The following is a 27,087-nucleotide window of genomic DNA, read 5'->3' on the forward strand; positions in this document are numbered from 1 at the left end:
GAGGTTTGTTGGTGAGTTGAGGTGATGGTATCTCTGTAGATTAATTGTTGCTTGATTTTTCCAAGCCAAATGCAATCCTTTCTCACTTGGGATTCATCTATGAGCACTAGGATTCTAGCTACTCTCAATTTATTACGGCCTTTTGATGCATCCAATTTTATGAATTTCCCCAAGGAATTGCCAATTTTGGTCAGAAACCCACTTGAATGAAATTCAGTAGGTAGCTCCGGTAGCTCCACCCACACGACTGCTTTCTTTGCGGTGGCTTGTGATGGTTTGAATCCAGGGGTCCACCTTGACGTGGAGACGAATGATCCGTTAATGAACCACGGTCCAAAGTTGAGTACTCTGTCAAAGTCTTCTTGCGAGGAGAATTTTGTGACAAAAAATCCTTTTCCTAAAGGGAAGGAGGAGATGTTTGCCTTTGGTTTCCAGGTTTTTTGTAGAGATTCTATGTAGAAATCAGTAGAAAATGATTTTCCGTATGGTTTGGAGATAACGGCACAATCCCAATCCGAACAGAGCATTGCATATTCGGATTCATCAATTAGTATGAAAATCTCTTTTTCATCATTGAAAGAGGCAGGAGGGGTAGTGGAGGCTGTGAGGCACAAGGAAAGGTTTTTAGAGCTGGAGGAAAGGATGTTTCGGTAAGAAGGTGGGGTATTTTGTGGAGTTTTGGCAGCGGTTTCATGGTTGAAGACAACAGATGTAAAAGTGGTTTTGTAAGAAGCAACTAAGGGAGGGTTGAGTAATGGGGAGGGAGAGTTTTCAGTAGGAGAGATTTGCTGAGTGTGAGAGGGAAGGGGTGTTGTTGGAGTCGGCAGTAGTGGGGCTGTGGTGGCCTTTGATCCTAATGGAACAGTTGGTGGTTTTTGTTTGGAAGGTGTTTTTTGTTTGGAAGGTTTTGGGGACTCTCTCACACTAGGTTTCTCTCTCATCTTATTCTAGGCTTATCTTGTTATTATCTTGAATGTTGCTATTCAATTATTATCAAACTCTTAATAAGTCAATGTGACTACTGACATCTCAACCTGAAGATTGAGCATATGACAGTTAGTGAGAATTACTATTTGCAAGAGAACTATCATGTCAATTATGAATATTCTACATAATATCAACGGAATGCTTGTGCGTGAAACTATTTTATTATGGTCTAGAAGAACCATGATAGATGTATATAATTACATGTGTTATATTATAATTCATATGAAATTGAAGAATACATTAATGATATCAAGTTTGTCATCATATTATTATTAATGAAGTTTGATCTATCAAATAATGATCATCAATTTCTATCATTAACGACTTCCAGAAGAAGTCATAATTGTATTAGTTTAATTTTTTTTTTAAATCAACTACAAAACAGATCGAGATTCGAAAAATAATATTAGAGATAAACACATGTATAGTGAAATGAAGACACTTCACATGTTCACGTGAAGACTTGAAGAATTGAAGATGCAACTTCAGCTTTAGAGAATAGAAGATCAACTAATGATATTTTACATACTACATTTGAGAAGATATCCAAACATATTGGATTCATCGTTGCGGCACTAGAAGATCTCAAGTTATGTATTCATCAGGGGGAGAAAATACGCGCTGCACTCTTTTTCCCTTGACCATGGTTTTGTCCCAAATTGGGTTTTCCTGGTAAGGTTTTTAATGAGGCAACATCTCGAGCGTATTACGAAGACTGATGTACTCTTTTTCCTTCACTATGTTTTTATCCCACAGGGTTTTTCATAGTAAGGGTTTAATGAGGCACAATCTTCGATAATGGACATCCAAGGGGGAGTGTTATGAAATATTTGTGGATATCTATTATCCTCCTTTGTATCATTCCGGAACAATCTAGACCTAGGGTTTATATTCTTATCCAATCAAACCCTAATATATTGTATGTATATATACACCTTATCATATGGAATAATATACACAGATTTATTCTCTTTCAATTTGATCTTTCCCCTTATTTCACAACAGCATTTGATTATTTAAATTTATTAATTAGATTAGATTTTTTGAGTTTGCCCCAATTTCTCTCGGTCACATCACATTTTTCGTAAATAAATCAACAACTTTATCTAATCACCATCAATTATAGAGCCCACATTAAAATCTTGTATTTTAAAAAATACAAGATTTTCTTAGAAAAAATTTTTTTATTCTTTTTGGTAATTTTTCGAAGAGCTACCATTTAAATGACGGGTTTTGAAAACAACTACCATTAATTTTTTTTTTGAAACAACTACCACAAAAATAAAAAAAAAGTTTGAGCAGCACTACCTTAACAATTATTCCAGCGAGAATCTCCGACAATGGGCCCACGAATTACACTTTCCCTCCAAAAATTATTCCTCTCTCCTCTATATTTAACTGATAAAATTCGTTTGCCCCCTTTTGCCTTTGTTTAAGAAAATTAAAACCCTAATATCTTGATTGCTTTCAATTTCAAGCAAGAGATGAAGGTAAATTGTTAGGCGAACTCAAGTCAAGGTCATGTATGTCTCATTACCCATTTTAATTGACATAATTTCTCAATCGAATCTTCAAATTAGGGTTTTGAGGAAAAAATTAAAATTGGGAATTTCTAAAATTGAGGGTTTTGGGGGCAATTAATCTTTATTATCTAATCTAAAGTACATGTGTCAATTCAGGTGGGATTTTAGAAGGAAAAGTGTAATTCGTGGGGCCTAATGACGGAGATTCTCCCCGGAATAGTTGTCAAGGTAGGGCTACTCAATTTTTTTTTTTTTTTTTTTTTTTTTTTTTTTGTTTTGTGGTAATTGTTTCAAAAAAATAAATAAATTAAATAGTAGTTATTTTCAAAACTCATCATTTAAATGGTAGTTTCACAAAATTTCCTATTTTTTATGGATATATTTTTTTTTTGAAATAAATTACTCCGTTGATTGGATTAATTAGTATTCTTACTGTATTAGTCTATTAGATTTATACGTACAACCGTGAGAGGATTAAATAAATAAAAAAAAAAAAAGCAAAATTGGAGTGAGATGATTAGATTTGATTTTGATTATGTACAAACTTTATCCAAATTATATTCGTGAATCGTGATCAAGTACCAATGCATATCCTAACTACGTAGTATATGGATTTTATCCAAATCAGTTTACGAATTTGTTGATCGTACTTGTTCTTATCCTCTTAATTGAAATCATATTTATAGAAATTAAACATAGAAATATTATTCTCCCATTCAAATTGATTTTTCCATTAAATAGAGCTTCAACGAGATCAATTGGTTCTTCAATGGCGGACTTTTCTCTTCCTCAAGACTCTTTCTTTCTGGGGTTTGACAGTTCTACTCAGTGAGTTTTCCTCTTTGTATATGCTTTCTTCTCACCCAATTTACAGTACTCATTTCGCAACTTTATCTGTTCATTTGTTTTTTTATAAAATTTTGTGTTTGTTTAGGTTTAATTGAGCAATTTTTACTATTCAGTTGTAATTTTATTTTAAGAAATTTGTGTTTGATCTATCATGTTATCGGCCTTACCCTATTTAAAATTTTGAATCAAATTGATTAAAAATTTGGGAATTTTAGTTATCAAATTTTGATGGGCTATATTAGTTTGATGATTTTATTAGTTTTGATACTGTAATTACAGAATATGGGTTGAATTGTGTTGAATTTTGGTTGTTTTTAGGTCTTTAAAAGCTACAGTATTGGATTCCAACTTTAATACTGTTGCGGCTGAGCTTGTTCATTTTGATTCTGAATTGCCTCATTATAAAACTAAGGATGGAGTTTACCGTGATCCTTCCGTATATGGCCGGATTGTTTCGCCTACATTATTGTGGGTTGAAGCTCTTGATATAATGCTTGACAAATTGTTTAAAAAGATTGATTTTGGAAAGGTTGCTGCTGTGTCTGGAAGTGGGCAGCAGCATGGTAGTGTGTATTGGAAGAATGGGAGTTTGTCGATATTGTCGTCTTTGGATCCTAAGAAACAGTTGGTAGAACAATTTGCAGAAGTTTTCTCCATTAAGGAATCGCCGATATGGATGGATAGTAGTACCACTGAACAATGCAGGAAGATTGAGGAGGCTGTAGGTGGGGCACAGGAATTATCATCTCTCACAGGGTCTCGTGCCTATGAAAGATTTACTGGCCCTCAGATTCGGAGGATATATGAGACACAACCCGAAGTCTACAATCAAACTGAAAGGATATCACTTGTGAGCTCGTTTATGGCCTCGCTTCTTATAGGAGGCTATGCTAGCATTGATGAAACAGATGGTGCTGGAATGAATTTATTGGATATCAAGCAAAGAACATGGTCTAAAAAGGCTTTAGATGTATGTAATCTGTTACATTAGCTTAAACATTTTAATTTGATAATTGGACACGTTCTGTTCAAGTGTCATGTTTGTTACTTTATTTTGTTGATGTCTGTATGATTCAATCTTTATGTAATTCAATCTTGGTATAGGCTACTGCACCTTCATTGGAGGAAAAGCTTGGAAAACCTGCTCCTGCATACGCTGTTGCTGGTTTTATTGCTTCATATTTTGTGGAGAGGTTAGTATACTTCTCTTGATATATACTTGTTCCCTTTTGTCATACTTTATCTATGATAGAGTTTGATGTGATATAAAACAGTTGCTGGTACCTGTTTCCCCCCCCCCCCCCCCTGACGTTAGTGTGTATGACTTTCTCGCCAAATTAAACCAGATATGAAAGATAGTGGGAATAAAAAAATCTAATTGTTTGAATTCTGTGGCTGTTAATCTATTAATTATTTTTCATAGCAGAGGGGTCATGGTCCATGATCTGCCATACTTGTCAGTCATACTTTAAGGAAGAATAAGGACTCTCATGTTTTCTATGGGTTTGGAGGTAGATTTTAGATATTATAGTTTTAAATTCACCATGTGTTTTAATTATTAGATGACCTAGTACATAAGCAAATTTTTTTACATTTGTTTCTTTGCTGCCCTTGTTAGGGGTCTTGCATGCACCTATGTGATTGCTTGTGCTTGTGGTGATAGCTGTTTTGTGTATTTTTATTGTTTTTTTATATTTCAGGTATAAGTTCAGCAACAATTGCTTGGTTATTCAGTGGTCTGGAGATAATCCAAACAGCCTTGCAGGTATTCTTCATCCAAAATTCACATGTATATATCCTCTTGATTTGATCTGATTTTTTGTTTCTACTATTTGTTTCTCTTGGCCATGATTCCCTTTTCAAGCATTTAAAATATTTTACCTACTTTTGTCAAATTTTCTTCCATTTTTTCGTAGCATTAGATTAACAGCTTACTCTGAAGCTATTGCATTGAAGGCAGGGCAAAATATAATGCTTTTACAATCAATCCATGAAGTTAAGCCTACTGTGGGTTTTTTATTTTTTTATTTATTTATATTTATTTATTTATTTTTTTGTGGTGGAGGACTGGAGAGGGGGGGGGGACGGAATTGAGTGGGGTGGGTTACTGGGTTGAGGTATTACACAACTACTAAGGAGATGGCTGGAGAGGGGGGGGGGGGGGGCGGAATTGAGTGGGGTGGGTTACTGGGTTGAGGTATTACACAACTACTAAGGAGATGGCTCTTCTCAGCACAATTGATGGATGGCAGATTTTAGAATTAGGGCATGTGCTAGTATTTTAGTAAATGAGTTCTGTGAGAGATTGGGGCTAGGATCATGTTTGAGTGATCTTAGTAGGTACCAAAATAACCAATAAAGCAAATAATGCTTTGTTACAGAGTTTCATCTTAAATACCTTTGTCAGACATTGACTATTTTAAATGGGTATGAAATCCTCGAGTCATAATTTACTTTATATTGCATATCTGAATTTCATCCACTGCATATTAGCGAGGAGTAATTCTTAGAGGAATGAACGGAAGATAAATTTTTGTTATGAAGTTTATAATGTAAATAAAAATGATATATGTGCCTTCAATGTAAAAATCATTTTAATGTAACAGTTACATTAAAGGCATTTGGAAACTGTTTCATGAATGCCCGTGTCCGTGATTCAACTTTAGGGATTCTTTTTCCATAATCTACTTAGCCCCTGTTTTGTTCACCTTATTTCACTTGTTAGTTACCCAAAAAATACTCATTTAAGACTAACACGATCCCATTTGATAATGCTCTTTCTTATAACATTAATGTACAACTAAGGTCAAACAATAAGATTACACCATACCCGACTTTTGAAAATTTAAACCTAAACACATTATTATAGGTGAAGAAAACAAAGCCTTGAATAAATATTACAAACAATAATCAAAGTTTTAATCGCAAAGATGGGGTTGTCTACATGAACCATGAATTTATTACATATGTTGCCAACCATAATCCTCTCCTTACATTCCCTTGTTTCCAATGTTGTATGGTCCTAGAAACCTAACTTTTTCACGTCCTTAGCTCCTTCCATCCAAATCACCCATGGTCTTCCTTTACCTGTTTAGAGATTCTTGATCCCAATTCTCTACTTTCCTTACTGTTGTGTGGGTTGATCACTACAATTTTTTATGTGGCTGGCCGTGGCCTGGGTTACTTGTATGGGGTTACTCGTTTGGTCCGGAGTTTCTTGTAGGGGTTACTTTTTTTTTTTTTTTTTTAAACGGGTAGGGTTTACTTATTCTGGGTTTATCTAATCAGGGGTTACTTGTTTGGTCAGGAATTCAGGGGTTACTTGTTTCGTCAGGTTATATAACTTACAACTCGTTTGGTCACGGGAAAATTATAGGGGCTACTTATTCAGGGGTTACTTATTCAAGGGTTACTTATTTAGGTTATTTACTCTTACAGGTAACCCTAAATAAGTAATTAACCCTTACAAGTAACCCTTGAATAAGTAACTCATACAAGTAACACCTGAATAAATAACCTCTATTAACCCCTGAGTAAGTAATTCCTACAAGTGACCAATAAGTAACTCATACAAGTAACTCCTGAATAAGTAACCCAACAGTTACAAGTAACCCTGCCACACGGTATGACCAAAAGTTGCTGTTAGATCTTTGACTCTCTTGTCCAAACCAGCGCAATCAATTCGCCCTGATTATATCCTCAACTCCAACTTTCTTTTTAATATCTTCATTTCTAATTCTACACTTTAAGGTGTCCCTCAACCTATGCATCTCTGATACTACCATCTTCTAATATGATCCAGTACTAGGGATAGTCATTCGATAGAATTTTCCTTTAAATTCAAAGGTATTCTACAATCACAAACCAGTTGTTGCTCTCCATTTGTATCACCTTACTCAATTTTGTGGGTTACACATCAGTCAATTTCTCCACTCTTTTCCAAAATCAACCCAAGAACACTCGCTCATGGGCACCTCCTTACCATCCAATGTTACTATATCCCCACTTGACTAATTGTGGTGCTAAAACTACAATAGAACAGAAATAATTACTATAGAACAAAAATAACAATCGCAACATTTCGTGGTTCATTAACCATGGCATGTATATTCTGACCTCCATATAGCTAACAAATACCTAAAGAATGGAAGAAAAAGCTTAAATTAATTTCAGAAACCCATGCAATAGCCATGCAGGCTGATACTTTTAGCCCCAAGCTCTCCTTCATTGTCTCTTATCCTTGTTTGAGTACCTAATTTTACTACTACCTTGGTACCTCCACCATATTCTTCTCCCCATCCTTGGGCTCTTCATATCTTCTGTTTTTGTTCTTGTGTTCTCTGTTAAGTTTTTTCTGCATACATGAAGTTTTTGGCAAGGAGAGCTGGATCACAGTTGTAGTTGCTCCACATCTAGTAATACTTGACCTCTGTTTTTTGTTTGGAGGGAAAATTGTGTACCTGAACTTGATCTAAATACTACGCATTAAATTTTACTTGCTTTGGCATACAGTCTGACGAATGCTGCAGTAAGAAATGCAAGTAAACTACCTCTCTTTCTGCTTTTCTTGGTATTATAAGATTTATAACTATTAAGGGTTTTCACTTTTTTTGTCTTTGCCTTGCAATTATATAGTTGATTGTCAATTCAAATGATAGTTTCTTTAACCTTGCTGGCTTCTGCTGCTTTGTTTTGATGTACGAACATATAATTGGTGGGTTTTGGCAATACCCTTAACTAGTGCCAAGGAGCTTTTCAATAAAAATTATGAGTTATCATCATGAAGAATTAATATAGAGGACATAATACTTGGCCATGAAAAGCATCATTCTGATTGATGGCTATGTATATATCAGTTTTCTCGTGAATCCAAACCGGTTCTAAAAGAGCAGTGTTTTCACAATTCATGTCTTGGGGTATTCCTTAATGCTGTGTCAATTTGCTATACCTTCGTGAAGCTGCTATTCACCAAACGGAGCCAATGTGGAGAGGCTGGAGACCCAGGATTACCAACAGATTTGGGGTTTTGGCTATGAGAGATTAAATGTATAGATGATGCTCATGATGGAAGCAATTTGTTGAGAGAATGGGAAAGGAGAGTGATCGGTTTAATGGGGCTAAATCTGACCCGACCTTGGTTTACCCGAGATGACTAATGAGCTAGTTGACATGACATTACTAAATTAACATGACTTGACTCAGGAATACTTGATTTAACAACTCTAATTGTATTCATAAATTACAAGTATGCAAAACCTGGAATACCTTTTGTATTGTCCATTAGTTTGGTGTGTGTATTATATTTTTGAACTATATGTACAAATTTTTATGTTAAAGTATGTACTCACATTCCTCAAGTGAATATTGCTTGTAGAGTTTTGGCTGAAGTAGATAATCATTAATTTTGTACCCTGCTTTCTAATATCACTCTTTTTCGATTTATAGGATTGACGCTCAACACTCCTGGTGATCTTGCGATCAGTCTTGGGACAAGTGACACTGTAAGTTGATTAGGGAAATATATTAGTATTTGTACCATGCAGACCAAAAACAAGGAAAAAAAAAAAAAAAAAAGGGAATTGTATATATAAAAAGAACCAAAAATAATAGATGAATCTACTGTTATTGTCATTTAATGGATCTGCTTTTATTAGGTATTTGGGATAACCGATGAGCCACAACCTCGTTTAGAAGGTCATGTTTTCCCAAATCCTGTGGATACAAAAGGTTTTATGGTAATGCTCTGCTACAAGAATGGATCACTTACTCGTGAAGGTAAAATTCTCTCTGTTCTAGTACTCCATATATAATTCTGGGGCATGTGGTAGCATGTAATAACTATCATAATTGGTGCCAGATATCCGTAATCAGTACGCAGAGAAGTCGTGGGATGTTTTCAACAGATTTATGCAGCAAACACCTCCACTCAATGGTTGGTGATCTTTTTCCTAAGTTGATTTGTTGATAAAAGTTATACAATTATGTCATTTACAAAATTGGTGTTCTGCAGATGGAAAGCTAGGTTTCTACTACAAGGAGCATGAAATTCTTCCTCCCTTACCAGGTGAGTTTTTCAGCATTTCTGCATAGATCATATTTTGTACGATTACATTGCAGTAAAATGAGTTTAATATTGAGGGTGAAATTATCTTTTGGTATTGGATAGATTTTGTAGCTAGATAGATTCACTTTTGAGACAGATTTGATGAAAAATGAGCCAAAGTCTAGTTGGTGCTTGATGTTTTAATTTGACTATGAAATTTGTTTCAGTTGGTTACCACCGGTATATCCTCAAAAATTTCACTGGCGATACTGTTGATGATATGGTTGAACATGAAGTAAATGAGTTTGATGCCCCTTCTGAGGTTAGTATTGTTTTCAGTTATTGACCTTCATACTTTTGGAGTTTTGTCACAAGTTCATCATTCCTCTGATTATTTTTCAGGTTCGAGCTCTGGTTGAGGGCCAGTTTCTCTCTATGCGAGCTCATGTTGAAAGATTTGGCATGCCTTTCCCTCCTAGACGGTTGATAGCTACTGGTGGGGCATCAGCCAATGATTGCATTCTTGGCTCCTTAGCTTCTATATTTGGCTGTGGTATTTACACTGTTGAAAGGCCAGGCAAGTCCTTAATTTACTATAATGTTACTACAGTAAAAGTACCTAGTCATTTGGTGGTCAAGGCTCCTTAAGTGCGATATATTCCTTCAAGTTTACATTAAACCGTTCCTGTGGTCAGTCTCTTTTGGTTTTTCTTGAGTTTTCTTGCTTGTTTTGTGACTTAAAGGATAAGGTGACCCTATTTCCTTGCTGCAGTTGGGGTGCAAACAGCTTGGAACCTTTTCAAAGTTTGGGAGTTGTTTTGCCTGAAGGAAATTTAATAGCTTGATTATTTTAGAATACCAGCAGGCGTTGATATTTGCATGATGGTTGTAGGCTAGATTTTTAACTTTGATGGTTGAGCACAGAGCCAAGGGGTTAGAAATGAGCATTTTTTTTTTTTTTTTTTTTTGGTTATCATCCGACTTGGTTTGTTTTATTATGTGCTTACACTTTATAACTTCATTTGCAATTGATCTGAAAATGCAATACATAGTCTTCTGACTGCTAATTATAACATTCTTGTTTGTGATCATTATTCGTAAACAGATTCAGCATCATTAGGCGCTGCACTCAGGGCTGCGCATGGTTGGCTGTGCAATGCAAAAGGTGGTTTTGTTCCATTTGAATCCATGTACAAAGACAAGTTGGAAAAGACATCATTAAACTCCAAGCTCTCTGTCGAGGCTGGAGATTCCACTTTGGTATCGAAGTATGCGATTGTGATGAAGAAGAGGATGGAGATAGAGAACCGCCTGGTTGAAAAGCTGGGTCGCTGGTAAACAAAGACTGATGAACTGAAGAAAATAGCAAGGCTTCAGTTCTGGAATTAAAAGAAAGTAAATTTTTTTCTCAAATCCTATTCTTTTGATCTTTACTCATTGTTATGCCTCAATTTAGACTTTAGTGCAGAATAAAAGTTAAATGTACATAAATCTTAATGAAGATGGATGCGTGACTATCATTCCCCTCAATTTGTACAGTTTATCATGTGTGATAACTGTTGCTAATAAAGTAGGTTTTCTTCAGTGAAGAGGATCTCCTTATATTCGTTTTGTTTTTCCGTACCTTTAATAAATGTCCACCATCTATAAAAGTATATGGAAAACCAAAGTGCTCATAGACAACTAATAAGGACTTGTTCTCTTCATTTTAATTCAGTTCATTATAGCTCTAATCAGTTCAGTTCAATTCCTAATTTTCTTCTCTCATTAAATATTCATTTTAGCTCTATTTTGTTCAATCCAGTTTAGCTCCAATCAGTTTAGTTCAACACAATTGAGTAAATCAGATCAGGCCTTAAATAAATTTAACCAAACCTAAAATTCTGATTTTTGATCGGATTGAAACTTCGCGTGACAAGAATTGTTTGATATAATAACTTAATTGACAACACATTGCAATACAACCCATTCCAAATATGACTTAACCTACATTTCACCTAAATCAAATTACATTTCACCAATGACCTAAATGAAACCTAATGTGAATCATGTGTGCCATTTTAAAAACAAATTCTCTAAAAAGGCGGATACATGTTAATTTATTGTAAGACGGGTTAAAATTATCTTAAAAATATTTAAAGTTACCCTGTATACAATAAAAAGTTATTATTCTTCTAATAATAAAATTTATCGTGTTTCAAAAAAAAAATTATCTTACAAAAAACTTATAATGTATTAAAACTAATCATATTAGCCTTTTCAAATTGACTGTCTTACAATAAAATTAACGTGCATCCGCCTTATACAAGACTTATTGCATTTTTAATATTTGCTTTTATATTATATTATATACTAGTTTTGTGCCTCGTCCAATGTGCGGATTGTTTATTGAATTTTAAGATAAATTTTTAATTCGGGATAACTCATGACCCGACCCTAATTGACCGGTCTACTTATATGATAATTTTATAGAATTATAATCTAATAATTATTTTGAAAAAAATTATAATTCAATTTGTACATATGAAATGTTGGTATTTTATCGAAAATAAAACTCTAAACTAACAATTTTATCCTAAAATTCTATCCAAATACCCGTCAAAAAAAATTCTACCCAAATAAAATTCTAAATTTTTTTTATCTTATAAATCCTATTTAAATCTATCCAATGTGGCACAACACTTGGCGAAATGTTAGAACGCCAAGTGTCGCCGGCTCGTGACCTGGATAAAAGTTTAGCTTTATGTATTGGTTATATGATTTATTTAGGAAAAATTGATTCTAATAATCTCACCTTTGACCTGTTCGCCGTTAATAATCCCACCTTTTGATTATTATCTAATAATCCCACCTTTAGGGGGCATTCTCTTCCAATGGTCCCTTATGATCGGTAATCTGTTCTTTGGGTAATTTTTTGTTTTTTGTTTTAGTTTTATTTATTTATTAATATTTTGGCCATTCACCAAGCCTTCTTTCTCTAACCACCAGCCCCATTTCATTTCCAACCACCAGGCACCAACAACAACAATAACAACTACTATGCAACCCCTTTGCCCTCGATGTTCCCTGCTCACTACTAAGCAGTCACACCACTAGCGAGCTATCATCACCCAACAACGCAGCACCTGACACCTGTGTAAGAGAAATTTAGCCTTCTTGCAGTCCTTGCACTCTGATCTAATCGATCTGCCACCGATCGATAGCAAATCGACCTCCAAATTAAACCACCTACAATTAGCAATTCGTCCACCTAAAAGCATAATTATGGCCTCCAATCCCACAATTTGACACCAACTACTTCAATTGATGCTCCAATTTGAAGACCCAAGATGCGCATTTGTTGTGGTGGTCGGTGGGCGTTTCAAGGTGAGAAGGACTGGGCTGGCATTTTTCATGGATTAGGGAAGGTTTGGGTTGGGAGTTTTGGGAGTGTGGGATGGCTAAAATGAATCGTTTTGGGGTGGGGATATGTTGGGGTACGGTTCGGGGGTAGGGGTGGCTGGGGTAGGCTGTTTTAGGAATGGGTGTGGCTGGGTTAGTGTTTTGGGGGTGGGGGTGGTTGGTTGTAGTGGGAGTGGTGGGCTGCCTAGCCGGAAAATATGGAGGAAGGAGGGAAAAGGATAAGGAAGAAGAGAAGAGGAAAATTTTAAGTTTTAATTTTTGTAAAAAAAATAAATGAAAAAAAAAATATTTTGGCAAATCACAAATTGACATGTGGCATGTTAACCCATTATACCGGTTACTTACAGGTCAGGGACCAATGGAAGAGAATGCCCCCTAAAGGTGAGATTATTAGATAATAATCAAAAGGTGAGATTATTAACGGCGAACAGGTCAAAGGTGGGATTATTAGAATCAAATTTTCCTTTATTTATTTATTTTATGTTTATAATGCATTTTCGATTATTTCAAATAATAAAAGTAGGAGATATACTTAAAATAAAACTTGATTGAATATAAGTACCCTCTCTGTTCACAAATATTGCACCTCGTACAACTTTGTCCGATCCATGATATGTTTAGTTCTCATTATGTAAAAATTATAAAAAGTATGCATTGAGAAGGTCACACAATTTTATTTTTCTTTACGTATAAATCATAATAGATGTTCGAAAAGAGTTTGTGAATAGTATAAATGTTGACATGGTGAAGTATTTGTGAAACGAAGGAAATACCAAGTATCATTAAATGATAATGGGTCTAGGTCAATAATAGTAGTTGTGTATACATTTGCATATAGGATGTATATTTTTTTACATAAAAATTGTTCATAAATAAAAGTCATGCGACATCTACAAAGAGATTTAGATCTAATAAATACATCATAATTGAATCAAATAAAAACATTCCGTAAGCAAAGCTATGTTCGTTATTGCAAATCGTACATTTTTCATACCCTCTTTCATATCGCTGTGATTTACAATTTTCTTTGGCGAGGGGGTCTATCGATCTGTTGTAGCCGTGCAGAAAATTTCCGTCTGATTCGTTAGATTGTAATCGAAATCTTAACCTCCTTTTCGTTCCTGCACAAAATTTTACCCATGAAACAACTCTATAGCAATCCAAGAAATAAAAAAGAAAATCCTCCCTCAACAGAGAGAAGAAAATCCCGGTGTTTCAAAGGAGCCAAATCCTTCTAAAGAAGAAGAAAAACCCTAATTTCTTTTGAGGGAGAAATGTTCCTCCTAAAAGAGGAAGAGTTATTATTATCCTAAAACAAGAGAAAAATCACACAAAAACAACGATTGGGGCTATGCACTGGTAAAAACCGATGGAAGCCCTTCAAAATTTAACAATGGAGGCAGCTAGGGTTTTAGAGAGAAGAGAGAGAAGATAGAGGCATATTAGTACGAAACCATTTTATTAATACCTTGGTACATTGCATATAAGATGTATATGCTATACTTAGAGACACAATTTTAGGTAGACATATTAGCCTTTATAATATAGTCTGTAATTATAAATTTGTAAAAAATTACACATTAAAATAAAAGTCAAACCAACGATAAAGTAAAAGTTATATATATTTAAGTTATCATAAAAGCAATTAGAGTTACTTTTCAAATTGACTGTCTTACAATAACATTAACGTACACCCGCCCATACAAGACTTATTGCATTTTTAATGTTTGTTTTTTTATTATATTATTTTTTTATGTTTATAATGCATTTTCGATAAATTCACTTATATGAGAATACATCTTAGTCGTAGATTAGATTCAATCTAACCGTCTAAAACATTCTACAGTAATGGAAAAATTGTAATTTCGTTTGCTAATATACCCCCTTCTCTTTTTTCACTTTCACTGATTTTTTTCTCTCTAAAATTAGGTTTATGTCTCTCTAAGTTCCATTCACTCTCTACAAACCCTAGTTCATGTTAATTCGTGAATCAAAAAACGGATTCGAATCAAATACCCAGACCCGATGACCCGACCCGAATGACCCGACCCATGACCCGAAACCGCCCCGAAACCAGTGACCCGAAATTGACTCAAAACCCGAATTAACCCGACCTGACCTATACCCGACCCGAAGTGGAACTGACCCGACCTTGACCCGAAACCCGAAACGACCCGACCCGAGATGACCCGACCCAAAGTTGTACCGAGACCCGAAACGACCCGACCCGAAGTTGACCCGAGACCCGAAGTTGACCCGAGACCCGAAGTTGACCCGACCCGAAAATGACCCGACCTTTAACTTCTTTTAGTAAATAATTATATAAGTTATTACCTCCGTTAACTTTTATTTGCAATTTTGGAATATTGTATATCTCACAAATAATACCCCAAAGCTACAAATAAAAGTTAACAGAGGTAGTATAAAAAGTTTATATTAGGAAATTATGCATTAAAATAGACCCAACAACATCTTACATGACTACATTGACTTTCATATAATAGCTTGTGTTGAGTTTTGACTGTGATAGGGTGTCTTTAGTTCTTGAGAGGAACCAAGAGATTGAAATTACACACGTAGACATACATTTGGTTTATGGATTGCCGATGGGAGGAGAAATTATTAAAGAGCCTTGACAAGAGGAGGATGAAGAATGGGTTGAGTTTATTAGACAATGGAGATCTTTTTTTGGGATAAGTGGTGGAAGTCCACCAAATTCTTTGATTATTAATCGGATTGAAGAGTTAAAGAAGGAACCTGTTTGTGATGAATTCATTTGGCATTTTATAGTTTCTGTTGTCAATTGTTGTATGAGATCCACTGCCAACCCATCGGTAAATTACAAGTTCTTGTATAGTTGCATGGATACAAAGAAGATCGAATGTTTGGATTGGTGTGAATATGTGTATAGGAGTTTAAAGTCGTCTGTATCGGAATGGCAAGGTGGTTCAGCTTACTTCACTGGGCCATTGCCTTTCTTGATGGTATTTTTTTTAATATATTGCACATTTTTATATTATTTTGTCTTTTCTAAATTTGTCTTTGTTTAACACATTTTTTTTTGTATATTTGTATTAGATATGCTATTTTGATCGTTTGGAAAGATCTAAAATAAGAAATCCAAGGCAATTCCCACTCCTTTCTGTTTGGAACAAAGATTTTATCAAAGAACGGATGAAATTGGAAATGAAAAGAGGATTTGGAAAGGGACATGTACTTGATAGAATGGAAGTTGATAAGTTTGATAACAATGTATCACAAGTGGCTGGAGATCCCGAACTTTGTGGAAGTGATGTTAGTGGTTCTAATGAAATGCTGGTATGCATTTTTTTTGGAACATGTTTTAAACTTAATTCTTATTATAGTTAGTTATATGTTCTAAATATTTAGTTATTTGTTCTAAATATATACCTACATGTTCTAAATATTTAGTTATTTGTTCTAAATATATACGTACATGTTCTAAATATTTAGTTATTTGTTCTAAATATATACCTACATGTTCTAAATATTTAGTTATTTGTTCTAAATTTATACCTACATGTTCTAAATATTTGGTCATATGTACTAAATATATAAAGTGGATGTTCTAAACTTAAATCAGATGCTTTACATGGTTATTCAATTGTTCTAAATTTATATTTCTTTTGTTTGTTAGGAATTCCTTCAAAAATTCGGAACATTGGCTAAGAAGCTTGCTCAGAATTTAAGTGAGATGCATGTCATGTTGGATAAGGCAAATGAAATATTTGCTAAAGAAGAAACATCCGATATGAACACATTAATTCAAAATATTTGGATATGTATTCCATGAGAAAGGAAGAAAAACAAAAGGACATCTCTTCCATTATAAGTCAAGACAAGCATTTGTTTGACGAACCAGCTTTCATTAAGGAGTTAGATGATGTTATAAAAAGATCATGGGAAAAGTTCAAAGGGAAGAAAAAGACACCTTTTCAGATTACTCCTCTGAGTTTTAATTTGTTTTCTCATTCTCAAACACCCACTCCTCCCCCCTCCTCCTCCTCCTCCTCCTCCTCCTCCTCCTCAAACTCACAGGCCCTTTCCTCCTATTCCTCCTCCTCAAATTCAAGGGTCTTCTCCTCCTTCTCAATTTCAAGGGCATTGCACTTCAATTTTAGCAGGAGCATGCTCAGGTGCTAAAGACTAACCATATGTTCATGGAGAGAAGAACAATATTCAAGCAAATGAAGAGAAGAACAAGAACAATGATGAGAAAGAAGATGATAAGATGGAGGGGTAATGTAGTTATGTTTAGGGACACTATTAATTATTGATGAATTAATATTTTATTTTCAAGAACACTTATTATTAGTTTGTTTTTTTGGGACACTAATTATATATATACATTTATAATTTTAGAACTTGTGGTATATTTTTTTTTTTGAAATGTTCTGCTGATTAAATATTTGTATTCGTTCACCTATATATTTACAGGAAAGAAAATGTAGGAAAAAGGGAGAAAAGATGTCCCGAAAATCTCCAAACTTTATTCGTTCACCTTTTATGGTTCAGTATGACAACATATTCAAAAAGGTTGATGGACACAAGAAGAGAATGACAGAGTATGCATTTGCCAATGGATTACCTAAGTAAGCTCTAAATTTATTTAGTAATTTTACAATAATTAGTTGTGTTCTGATTTATTACTCATATGTTCTAAATTAGTATTCATATGTTCTAAATTAGTATTCATATGTTCTAACTTAGTATTTATATGTTCTAAATTAGTATTTATATGTTCTAAATTGGTATTCATATGTTCTAACTTAGTATAACATTTAATGCTTTTTTTTTTTATGTTTGTAGTGAGATTTTATATGATGATGGTCAAACAACAATCCGTAGAGATGAGATGTCAAGCCTTGCAGCTAGCAATCATGTGCTTAATAACATTGTTGATGCTTGGTCATTCATATTGAATATTGAAAACAGAAGACGAACCCCAACGTCAACAAACAAATTGTTTTTTCAACGCAAGCTTATGTATGATTCTTAATATTGAACTTGGATTCTTTCATGTTATAAATTAAGATTTCATAACTTATTTTAAAATGATTTTAGGAAATTTTGTGTATGAATTATCACTTTTCTCCAACTGTGAAAATTCAAGATAGATATCCTACTTTATATGAAAGGTTGGATAAAGAGATGAAGCACTCTAAAGTGCTAAACTTTGATAGAGTTCATTTGGTAAGACATTAAGAAATCCAAAAGAATTTAAATATAGATTTCCTTGTTTTTAAGCTTTCTTCTTTCTTTCTTATTTCAATTTCATGATCTATTATTATATGCAGGTATTTTTTCTAGTTGTATCTTCATCACATTATTACCTGCTTTGTGTGAATTTTCTGAGCAAGACTCTCGACGTGATTGACAACAGATATTTGGAATATAAAAATTCTTTTTGGCACAAATACAAAAACAAACCGAAGAATTTGGTAATATCTATTTGTCTCATTAACTTGTACTTAGAATCAGATTTTCTAAACATTTATTTCAATGCTCTAAATTTTAACTCACATGTACTAAAATTATACTCATATGTTTTAAATCATATGATGTTAAAAAATTATACTCATAGGTACTAAAATTATACTCATATGTACTAAAATTATACTCATATGTTCTAAATCATATGGTTTTACAAAAGTTTCATGTTCCAAATAGTACTTATACATTCTTAATATTTTCTAATACTTATTTTAATGTTTAATTTTTAGTTGAGGGCTTTTGCCATGTTCTTGTCAACCAAGAGGTCAAAATGCGATCAAGAGGTTTCCAGTTTCAAAACTAGGACGTTAAAAATGACTTGGAGGACCAATGATAACAATGATGATTGCGACGTGTTTTTGCTTAAACACATGGAAACATATCATGGTGAGAAAGATACCATGTGGGATAGCGGAATAAAATTGAATGATGTAAGTTTGTTTTATAGTATTACTCATGTTCATATGTTCTAAATTTTTATACATATGTTCTAAATTTTTATTCATATGTTCTAAATTTTTATACATATGTTCTAAATTGTGTAAATCTTATTTTTTTATAATGATGTAAAAAGTGAGATAGCGGATACCAAAGTCTAATGATTTTATTTTATTATATTGCAGATCAATCAAATGAATAAATTGAGGGTGGTTTTTGTGCTAAAATATTATCACACAAGGAAAATGAGCTACAACATGAGATTACTTCAAGATCACGGAAATGGGCGAAAGAAAATATTTTGTAATATAATTTTAGAAATAGCATGTAGAATTTTGTATAGTACAATTATACTTTAAATAGTAAGCCTTCACTCAAAATTTTTGTCTTGTCTTTCTTGTGATCTACTTCATTGTTATGCAAGAATATAAAAATACAATTTATTATATATTAATACTCATATGTTCTAAATTTTTAGTCATATGCCCTAAATACTAATTATAATTCAAATAATCTAAATTTTTAGTTATATGTTCTAAATTTTTAGTCATATATTCTAAATTTTAGTCATATGTTCTAAATACTAATTATAATTCATATGTTATAAATTTTAGTTATATGTTCTAAATTTTTAGTCATATGTTCTACATTTTTAGTCATATGTTCTAAATACTAATTTCAAAATATTACTCATGTATTTAAGAACTAAGAATTTAAGTGATCAATTTTAATCATAATGATCTAAATTAAAATTTTGAAATCTTATCGGAACCATACAACACACATGATTACTAATTATAACTCATATATTCTAAATTTTTATTCATATGTTCTAAATTTTAATACATATGTTCTAAATTAAACTCACAAGTTCCAAACTGCAATCATTTCTATAATACAAAAAAGTGTTATTCAATACACAAATTCAAAAAAATGTTCCAAAATTATTAAGTATCATCTAACTTTCTTTGGACAATTTCGAATATCATGGTGACTCAATTCTTCACAACCTTTGCATAACTTTTTTTTTATTTTTTATTTTTTATTTTGTTCTACTGCCTTTTCTTTGTCTCCCTTTAGTCTTTTCCCACTTCCAGATCTTGTTTCAACATTTGAAGTCTCTACAGATCTTGTTTCAACATTTGAAGTCTCTACAGATCTCGTTTCAACATTTGACAAATGAACTCCTGTGCCTTTGTTCTTCGAAATTTTTGGAGTTTTGATAGATATTTTAGTTGGAACACTAGCTCCAATTAATAGTTCTATGTCTTTTTCTTTGTTAGTAGCATTCCTTTCACCATTACTTCTTGCATTGCTCTTAGCTTCCAAATATAGCCTCAATCCTCGAAAATTAATCACAAGGTCTTTTATATCTTCATCGCCACCCTCTGCCAAATTAACACAATTATGTATCTCTGACCACAACTCATTCAACAACTTTTTCTTGTCTATTATATTATCACATTGTTCCAACAGATTTCCTCCCAGGTCAAATATTGGTCTTTTCGTTGCCATAGTATCCATCTGTTTAGAATATACTGCTCAAGAATGATTTCAAACCGTTTTTCTTTCCAAACCCAAACCATGTGCCTTCATGGAATGCCTTGCCTATAAAACAACTTGCAAGAACATGTTGTCTCTTGGTTAGTCGGATTAAACACAACATCAAATGTTCTACTTCGACCCCCTTCACTTACTTTTGCAATTTCTAATCTATTTTCTCTCTTAAACTCTTCATACCCACAAGAAAAACAAGCCATTTCTACCTCATATTGGAAATCATAAAAAACAGAAATAGTGTATATGGTTGAGGCATACTTTTCTATCCCTAGTGGTGTCTTTCACTCTGGGTATTTGTGCTTTGAATCATTTTCATTTTGACCTTGAAAGAGAGTTACCTTAGAATTATCAACAATAATTTTTTTGTGCAAAATGTTCATCTTTCTTCCTTCTTTTTGAAATAGATTACAACTTGGTGTGTAAAGGGGATGAGTATGTCCTTCGTGGAATTGTGTCACTATATACTTTTCATCTTCACAATGTTTTAGAACCATAAGAGCTCTGTACCCAACACGAGTGACTAATCTTTTTCTTGTTATTGAAATCTTGCCTTCCTTGCTTTGTTCTTCTTTACCATTTAGAATACTCTCAACAATAGGCTTTTTCTTCTCCTTCACTACAAGAAAATAACCTTTTCGTAGCAATTATTTTAACCTTTAGTATCGATTGTAATTGCAACAAAAAGCTTTCCCAACGAATGGTAATTTGATACAATATCCCTTGTTGCCTTAACCTTTAGTAGTGGTTTTCAATATCGCTGGGGTTGGCCTCAATAATCGATACGAAAAACTACATCCAATCGTGGTGATTATTGTAGAGATTACAATCGCTATAAATGTTTAACTCATTTTTTTCAAAAAAAAAAAACATGCGTATGATCTTTACAAGATTCGAACATGCAATCTCAAACTCTTATATTAAATGTTTCACCAATAAGCTATGACATATTTTATGTATTCTTTGTCAAACAATATTTATATATCTAGTGTTGAAAAGGCTTTTCGTATCGATTTTTAGGATTTAGTGGCGATTGTAAATGATACGATTTCTCAAAATTATATAAATGTATAAAAATAGGGTGGATATGTATTATTATGTTTTCTGTATTGATTTTATATTGGAAAACCATGGCGATTGTAAAAATGATACGACATCCTTAATTATTTCACAAACATACTTGCATATTGTAGCGAATGTATAATCGCTATGAAATAATCGCTACGAAAAGAGATTTTTCTTGTAGTGCTCGAAACCTTGTTTGTTGCATAAGACATATTGGAATGACAATTTTTTCTCTGAATGCCTTTTACTGGTAGACTTCCTAGTGTTAAAACCAGCAGCAAGTGCATATGATTTATAAAATTCAACACCCTCATCAACACTATTAAATTTCATTCCTATTGCAGGTTTTAACTCATTGCGGCACATAGGAAACCATTCTTTTGTTCCTCCGGGAGTTAATATAGGTATTATTGTAGGAGTAGTTGGCACACTTGCATTGGCATTAGAAACATTATCATGTTGTTCGTTGTTGTTAATTATTTCTGCAAAAAAGTAATTTTAACAAGTTAATAAAATTTTTAGAACCAATGAGTAAAATTTTAGAACATATGATTTAATATTTAGAACACATGATTAATTAAATCAAAACAGAAGATATTATTTAGAGCATAGATTTAAGACTAAAGTTTACTTCATTATTTACAGCATAATTTGGAACATTAGACTAAAACTTTATAACATAAAAAGCAAATTTTAGAACATGTGAATAAAAAGTCATCACATTTGATTGAAATTTTAGAACACATGATTAAATATTTAGAACACATGATTTTAGACATCCCATTAGAAAAATCATATGGGAGAGGCTCTCGTGAGAATTTTTCTTATGTGAGAACACTCTTTATGTTCTAAATTTTTACTCGTATGTTCTAAAATTTAAATCTGATGTTCTAAACTTTTCCTTAGGCGTTCTAAATTAAATCAAATGTTCTAATTTAGTACTCACATGTTCTAAACCATAAATTAGTTAAGTTTGATAGCATAAATTTTAAATAACTTGTTCCAAAATTTTAACTTATATGTTCTAAATTTTAAAATGTGTGTTATAAGATTTTTAATTATATGTTCCAGATTTCAAAGCGTATATTCAATTTTTTTACTCATATGTTCTAAATTTTTTACTCACACTTTCTATATTCTATATCAGTTTGTTCTAAATTTTTATTCATATGTTCATAATCTTAAATCAGATGTTCTAATTTTTTTTTTCCTCAAAAAAAAAAAAAAAAAAAGTAAAAAAAATTCATAAAGCAGATTTTATAAATTTTTAATCACTTGTTCTAATTCTTATATCAAATGTTCTAAACACATTACTCACATAGATCTTCTAAATTATTACTCAGATGTTCTAAATTTTAATTTCATACACATGTTCTAAATTTAAAATCAGTTCTCATATAAATATGAATTCTCACATATGAACCTATTCTCACCGGATCCCTCGCCTATATATATATCCATCCTTGCGTATTGTACTAATTTCCATACATACACAGTGGCGTCACCAGGATTTTCGAAGTGTGGGTTCGAAACTTCCGAAATTTGAAATCATAATTAACAAAGGAATAAAAATACAATAATTAAATATTCAGTACATAAATAAGTTCAAACTATGGATTACAAATAGATTACACATAGAAAAATGAAAAAAAAAGACTACAGAAGCATTCTTCGAGTCTTCATATTTTGGAAGCGTTCCAATACATCATCATCACTAACTCTTGAAAATAAATCTCTTTCAAGAAAAGTGACTAAATTATCATTCAATAGTTGATCACCCATACTATTTCGCAACTTATTTTTTTACGTATGTCATTGAGGAAAACACTCGTTCCACGCTTGCAGTTGCAACCGGAAGGATCAATGCTAGTCTTATAAGCAAGTAAACTAAGTTGTAAGTAGTATGCTTATTTGTTTCAACAAGCATCATAGAAAGCTCATGAATACCCTTCAAGTCTCCAAACCTTGCATCTTGGCGCACATCATTAATATAAAATTGAAGCTCATGACGAAGTGCAGTCATCGTCATATCATTAGTTGGAAACTCTTTGGGATATAACTCAGCAAGTCTCAACAACTTTTGCATATCAAATGCCGCAAATGAATTGATCGGGTTTAAGCATGACACACAAATAAGTAACTCCATATTTTCTTCATCAAATCTACTATTGAGCTCTTGGAGTTGTAAATCAATGACACTTATAAACATTTCTACCCGAAATCGATGAAGATTTGAAACTTTGGCAAAGAAGCGTCTTGACCTTCCACGAGGAACATACATATCATCCATAGTAGGAACTTCTACATCATGTTTAACACAGAAACAAACCACAAGATGTAAAAAGTCTTCCCACCCATGGTCCCTCATTTGTTGTAATCCCTCCTTAGTCAATTTAACATATGTCATGGCATTAACAATATCTTGGTCCCCCTTTTGCAGATCTTGACACAATTTATCAGTAATCCCAAATATTTCGGACATCAAATGTATCATAAATACAAATTCAAATGATTCAAATGTAGACATGACAGTGATAGCCTTCACGCGATCATCCTTATAAATCTTATTTGATCCAATCTTCTCAAGAACTTTAACAATAGTAGCATACAATGCGGTAACATTTGAAACAGTTTTGTAATGTGATCCCCACTTAGTATCACCAGGCCTACCTAAGCCATGTTCTTGGTTTAAACCTTGCCCACTTTCAATTTCTCCTAGTTCTAATGCTTGTAGAATATGTTGAGATTGTATTTCTCTTATCATTTCCCTTCGCTTACAAGAAACACCAATAATATTCAACAAAATAGCAAGTTGATCAAACAACCAAATACAATCATCATTATCCTTAGCAACAGCAACAAGGGTTAATTGAAGTTGGTGAGGAAAACAATGAATATAATAGGCTTGTTCTGTTTCATTCATGATCAAAGTCTTGAGACCATTTATCTCCCCCCTCATATTACTAGCACCGTCATAACCTTGTCCACGAACTCTAGACAAACTCAATGAATATTCCATAAGCAAAGACTCAATTGCACTCTTTAGTGACAAAGCAGTAGTATCCTTAACATGTACAATTCCAAGAAACCTCTCATTTATCTTCCCTTTATTATTGACATAACGCAAGCAAAGGGCCATTTGTTCCTTTTGAGATACATCACTTGATTCATCAGCCATTATTCCAAAATAGTCATCCCCAATATCATCAATAAGAAGTCTATTGCTTTCTTTGGCACAACAATTAATAAGTTCTTTTTGAATTGAAGGACTAGTCATTCGATTATTTCCCGGGGCATTACCTAGAACAACCTTTGCTACCTCACTATTATTTTCTGAAAACCATGTTAAGAGTGCAAGAAAATTACCCCTATTCCAAGATTCTTCACTTTCATTATTCCCACGACAAGCTAAACCTTGATTTAAAAGAAATCTAATACATTTCAATGAATAAGTCAAGCGAGATTTGTATTGTAGTTTAGCTTCCTTAGAATAAGTGCAAAGAGATTCAGCAACTGATGTCTTTGGGTTGATAAACATACTATATTTCTCATTAGCCTGATTATGGAAACTACCAATACCACCCACATGAACATCAAATCTACCAGTCTTATTCCATCCTCTAAATCCCCCTTTAATAAAGGAATCATTAACAGCCAAAGAATAATCAACTTTATCAGTGAACAAATAGCACACAAAACAAAATGCCGCATCTTTCTCAACACTATATTCAAGCCACTCATATTTATCAAACCAAGTAACATTAAAACGGCGCATACCTCCAACTTTTCTTTGAGGAAAATTATGTGTGCGTGAATCACAACGTTTCTTTGTAATATAGCCTCTCCTTACGGCATCTCGATCATTAGGAGGATACTCCATAATTGGAATTCTTTTTCCAGGGTCATGTGGAAGAAGATCAACATCATAAATGCGAGTATCATCGGAGTCAACAGTAGTATTTGGAACACTTGGACCTGTGTTCTCAGGTGGTGGAATTGTTGCAGCAATAGGAACCTCATCATCATTAGGAGACACATGTTCTTTTATTGGAGGATCCCTTGAACTAGGTGAAGAACAAGTTGAAGACTTTTGTGACTTCCCGGCACGTTTCCAAAATGACTCTAAACTCATGGTATAATAGGTATATACTGCTAGTCTGCTACACACACATGATAAATGCAGAATGAAATCAATGAATGAATGATAAATCTAGAAAGCTAATTAAAACTATCGTAATTAAAGATTACAGTCAATTACTCAATTAGTAAACGAAATCTAGACGGCAGAAAACGAAATAGCATATGAAATTATGAAAACTAGAAGGCAGAAAACGAAATACAGAAAATAGCATATGAAATTCAACAATGTAACAAAAAAAAATCCCCAAATTGAGAACTTGAGAAGTAAATTAGATAATTATAACCAAACTTCAGCAATTTACAAAAAATTGGCAATTCGTAATGTATATTAGCAATTTAGCATATGAATTTCAAGTATTCAATGATTTAGCAAAAAAAAAATCCCCAAATTGAGAAGTAAATTACATTTGCAAAAAAAAAAATCCCCAAATTCACTTACCTACATACACCGATACACGGCTGTGAGGCTGTCAGTGCTGTGACGGACGACGGTGGGTCTGCTGGCCTGCTGGGTGAGTGGCTGGTGCGCTGCCGCTGCCACCGTGTTCTGGCGTTCTGCTGACTGCTGTCGTGTTGCGCCGGGAAGAGAAGGAGGAAGAACGGGAAGAGAAGGACTGATGGAGGAAGAACGGGAAGAGATTAAGAGAAGGAGGAAGAAGTTAGGGTTTTGCAATTTGGGGGAATGAGGAAGAGGAAAGCTGGAAGCAGGGAAAGCTCAGGAAACAAAATTAAAAAAAAAAGTGTGAGTTATGGGTTTTGAACCCACAAACTCTTGTGTGATGAGAGGTAAAAATAACCACTGGGTTACAACTTTACTTGTTGTCATATAATACACAAATATTCTATTTAAACCTATTTTGATTTTTTTTTTTTTTTAAAAAAAGTTTTTAATTTTTTTCAAAAAATCAGTGGGTTCAATGAACCCACTTGAACCCACCCTAGCTCCGCCACTGTACATACAGCATCCTTATATATATATATATATATATATATATATATATATATATATATATATATATATATATATATATATATATATATATATATATATATATATATATCCATCCTTGTGTATTGTACTAATTTCCATACATACAACATCCTTTTTGTGCTATCTAAATCAATGGTACTCTTTACTCAAAAAAATGTATTTTGATTTTAAAGCATCTGAAAAAAAAAACCTACTTTTATAAAAGTTTTAAAATGATACTCGTTTTGAAGGAATATATTGTTGTTAGTACAAGTACAACCCCTTAAATTGGTACATATGCTACATAATTTTCTTATCAAATAGAGTAGCATTATACTTTTTAGTACAAAAAACCAAATTATTTACTACTAAGAATCTAAGAGATAGATTTGATTTGTGAATTTGAGAAAGAAATAACCTTTATTTGGGTTGAATGGTATACAATACTTTAGCATATATTTTAATTTCGAATATAATATTCATGCTATTTTATGCTATGAAAATTGATAAACACTCTTTTCTAGATTGAGACGTAGAGTCTCAAGAGAGATAGAAGATTCTGTCATACAAGGATATGACTTATAGATTGACAATGAAAT

The 27,087-nt window shown here is 33.1% G+C and overlaps 1 protein-coding gene across 1 annotated transcript; it reads left to right on the forward strand.

Moving 5' to 3' along the window:
- Positions 1-2,977: 2,977 nt before the first annotated feature.
- Positions 2,978-11,008, forward strand: LOC110688748 (xylulose kinase-like). The gene is made up of 11 exons (XM_021865506.1): positions 2,978-3,338; positions 3,678-4,329; positions 4,464-4,552; positions 5,060-5,124; positions 8,805-8,860; positions 9,014-9,134; positions 9,217-9,291; positions 9,370-9,423; positions 9,630-9,724; positions 9,805-9,979; positions 10,508-11,008. Exons 1-11 carry the CDS (start codon positions 3,280-3,282, stop codon positions 10,738-10,740), a joined length of 1,674 nt encoding a protein of 557 aa, XP_021721198.1. The 5' UTR covers positions 2,978-3,279; the 3' UTR covers positions 10,741-11,008.
- The last annotated feature ends 16,079 nt before the right edge of the window (positions 11,009-27,087 follow it).

Source organism: Chenopodium quinoa, unplaced genomic scaffold, assembly GCF_001683475.1.
Source record: "Chenopodium quinoa cultivar QQ74 unplaced genomic scaffold, ASM168347v1, whole genome shotgun sequence".
Classification (NCBI taxonomy): Eukaryota; Viridiplantae; Streptophyta; class Magnoliopsida; order Caryophyllales; family Amaranthaceae; genus Chenopodium; species Chenopodium quinoa.

Bases quoted from the DNA above. Each gene is read 5' to 3' on its own strand.
- LOC110688748 (XM_021865506.1), top strand. From the start codon at position 3,280: ATGGCGGACTTTTCTCTTCCTCAAGACTCTTTCTTTCTGGGGTTTGAC. The intron at 9,424-9,629 runs GTGAGTTTTTCA...AATTTGTTTCAG, and splicing joins AATTCTTCCTCCCTTACCAG to TTGGTTACCACCGGTATATC. The intron at 9,980-10,507 runs GCAAGTCCTTAA...ATTCGTAAACAG, and splicing joins TTACACTGTTGAAAGGCCAG to ATTCAGCATCATTAGGCGCT.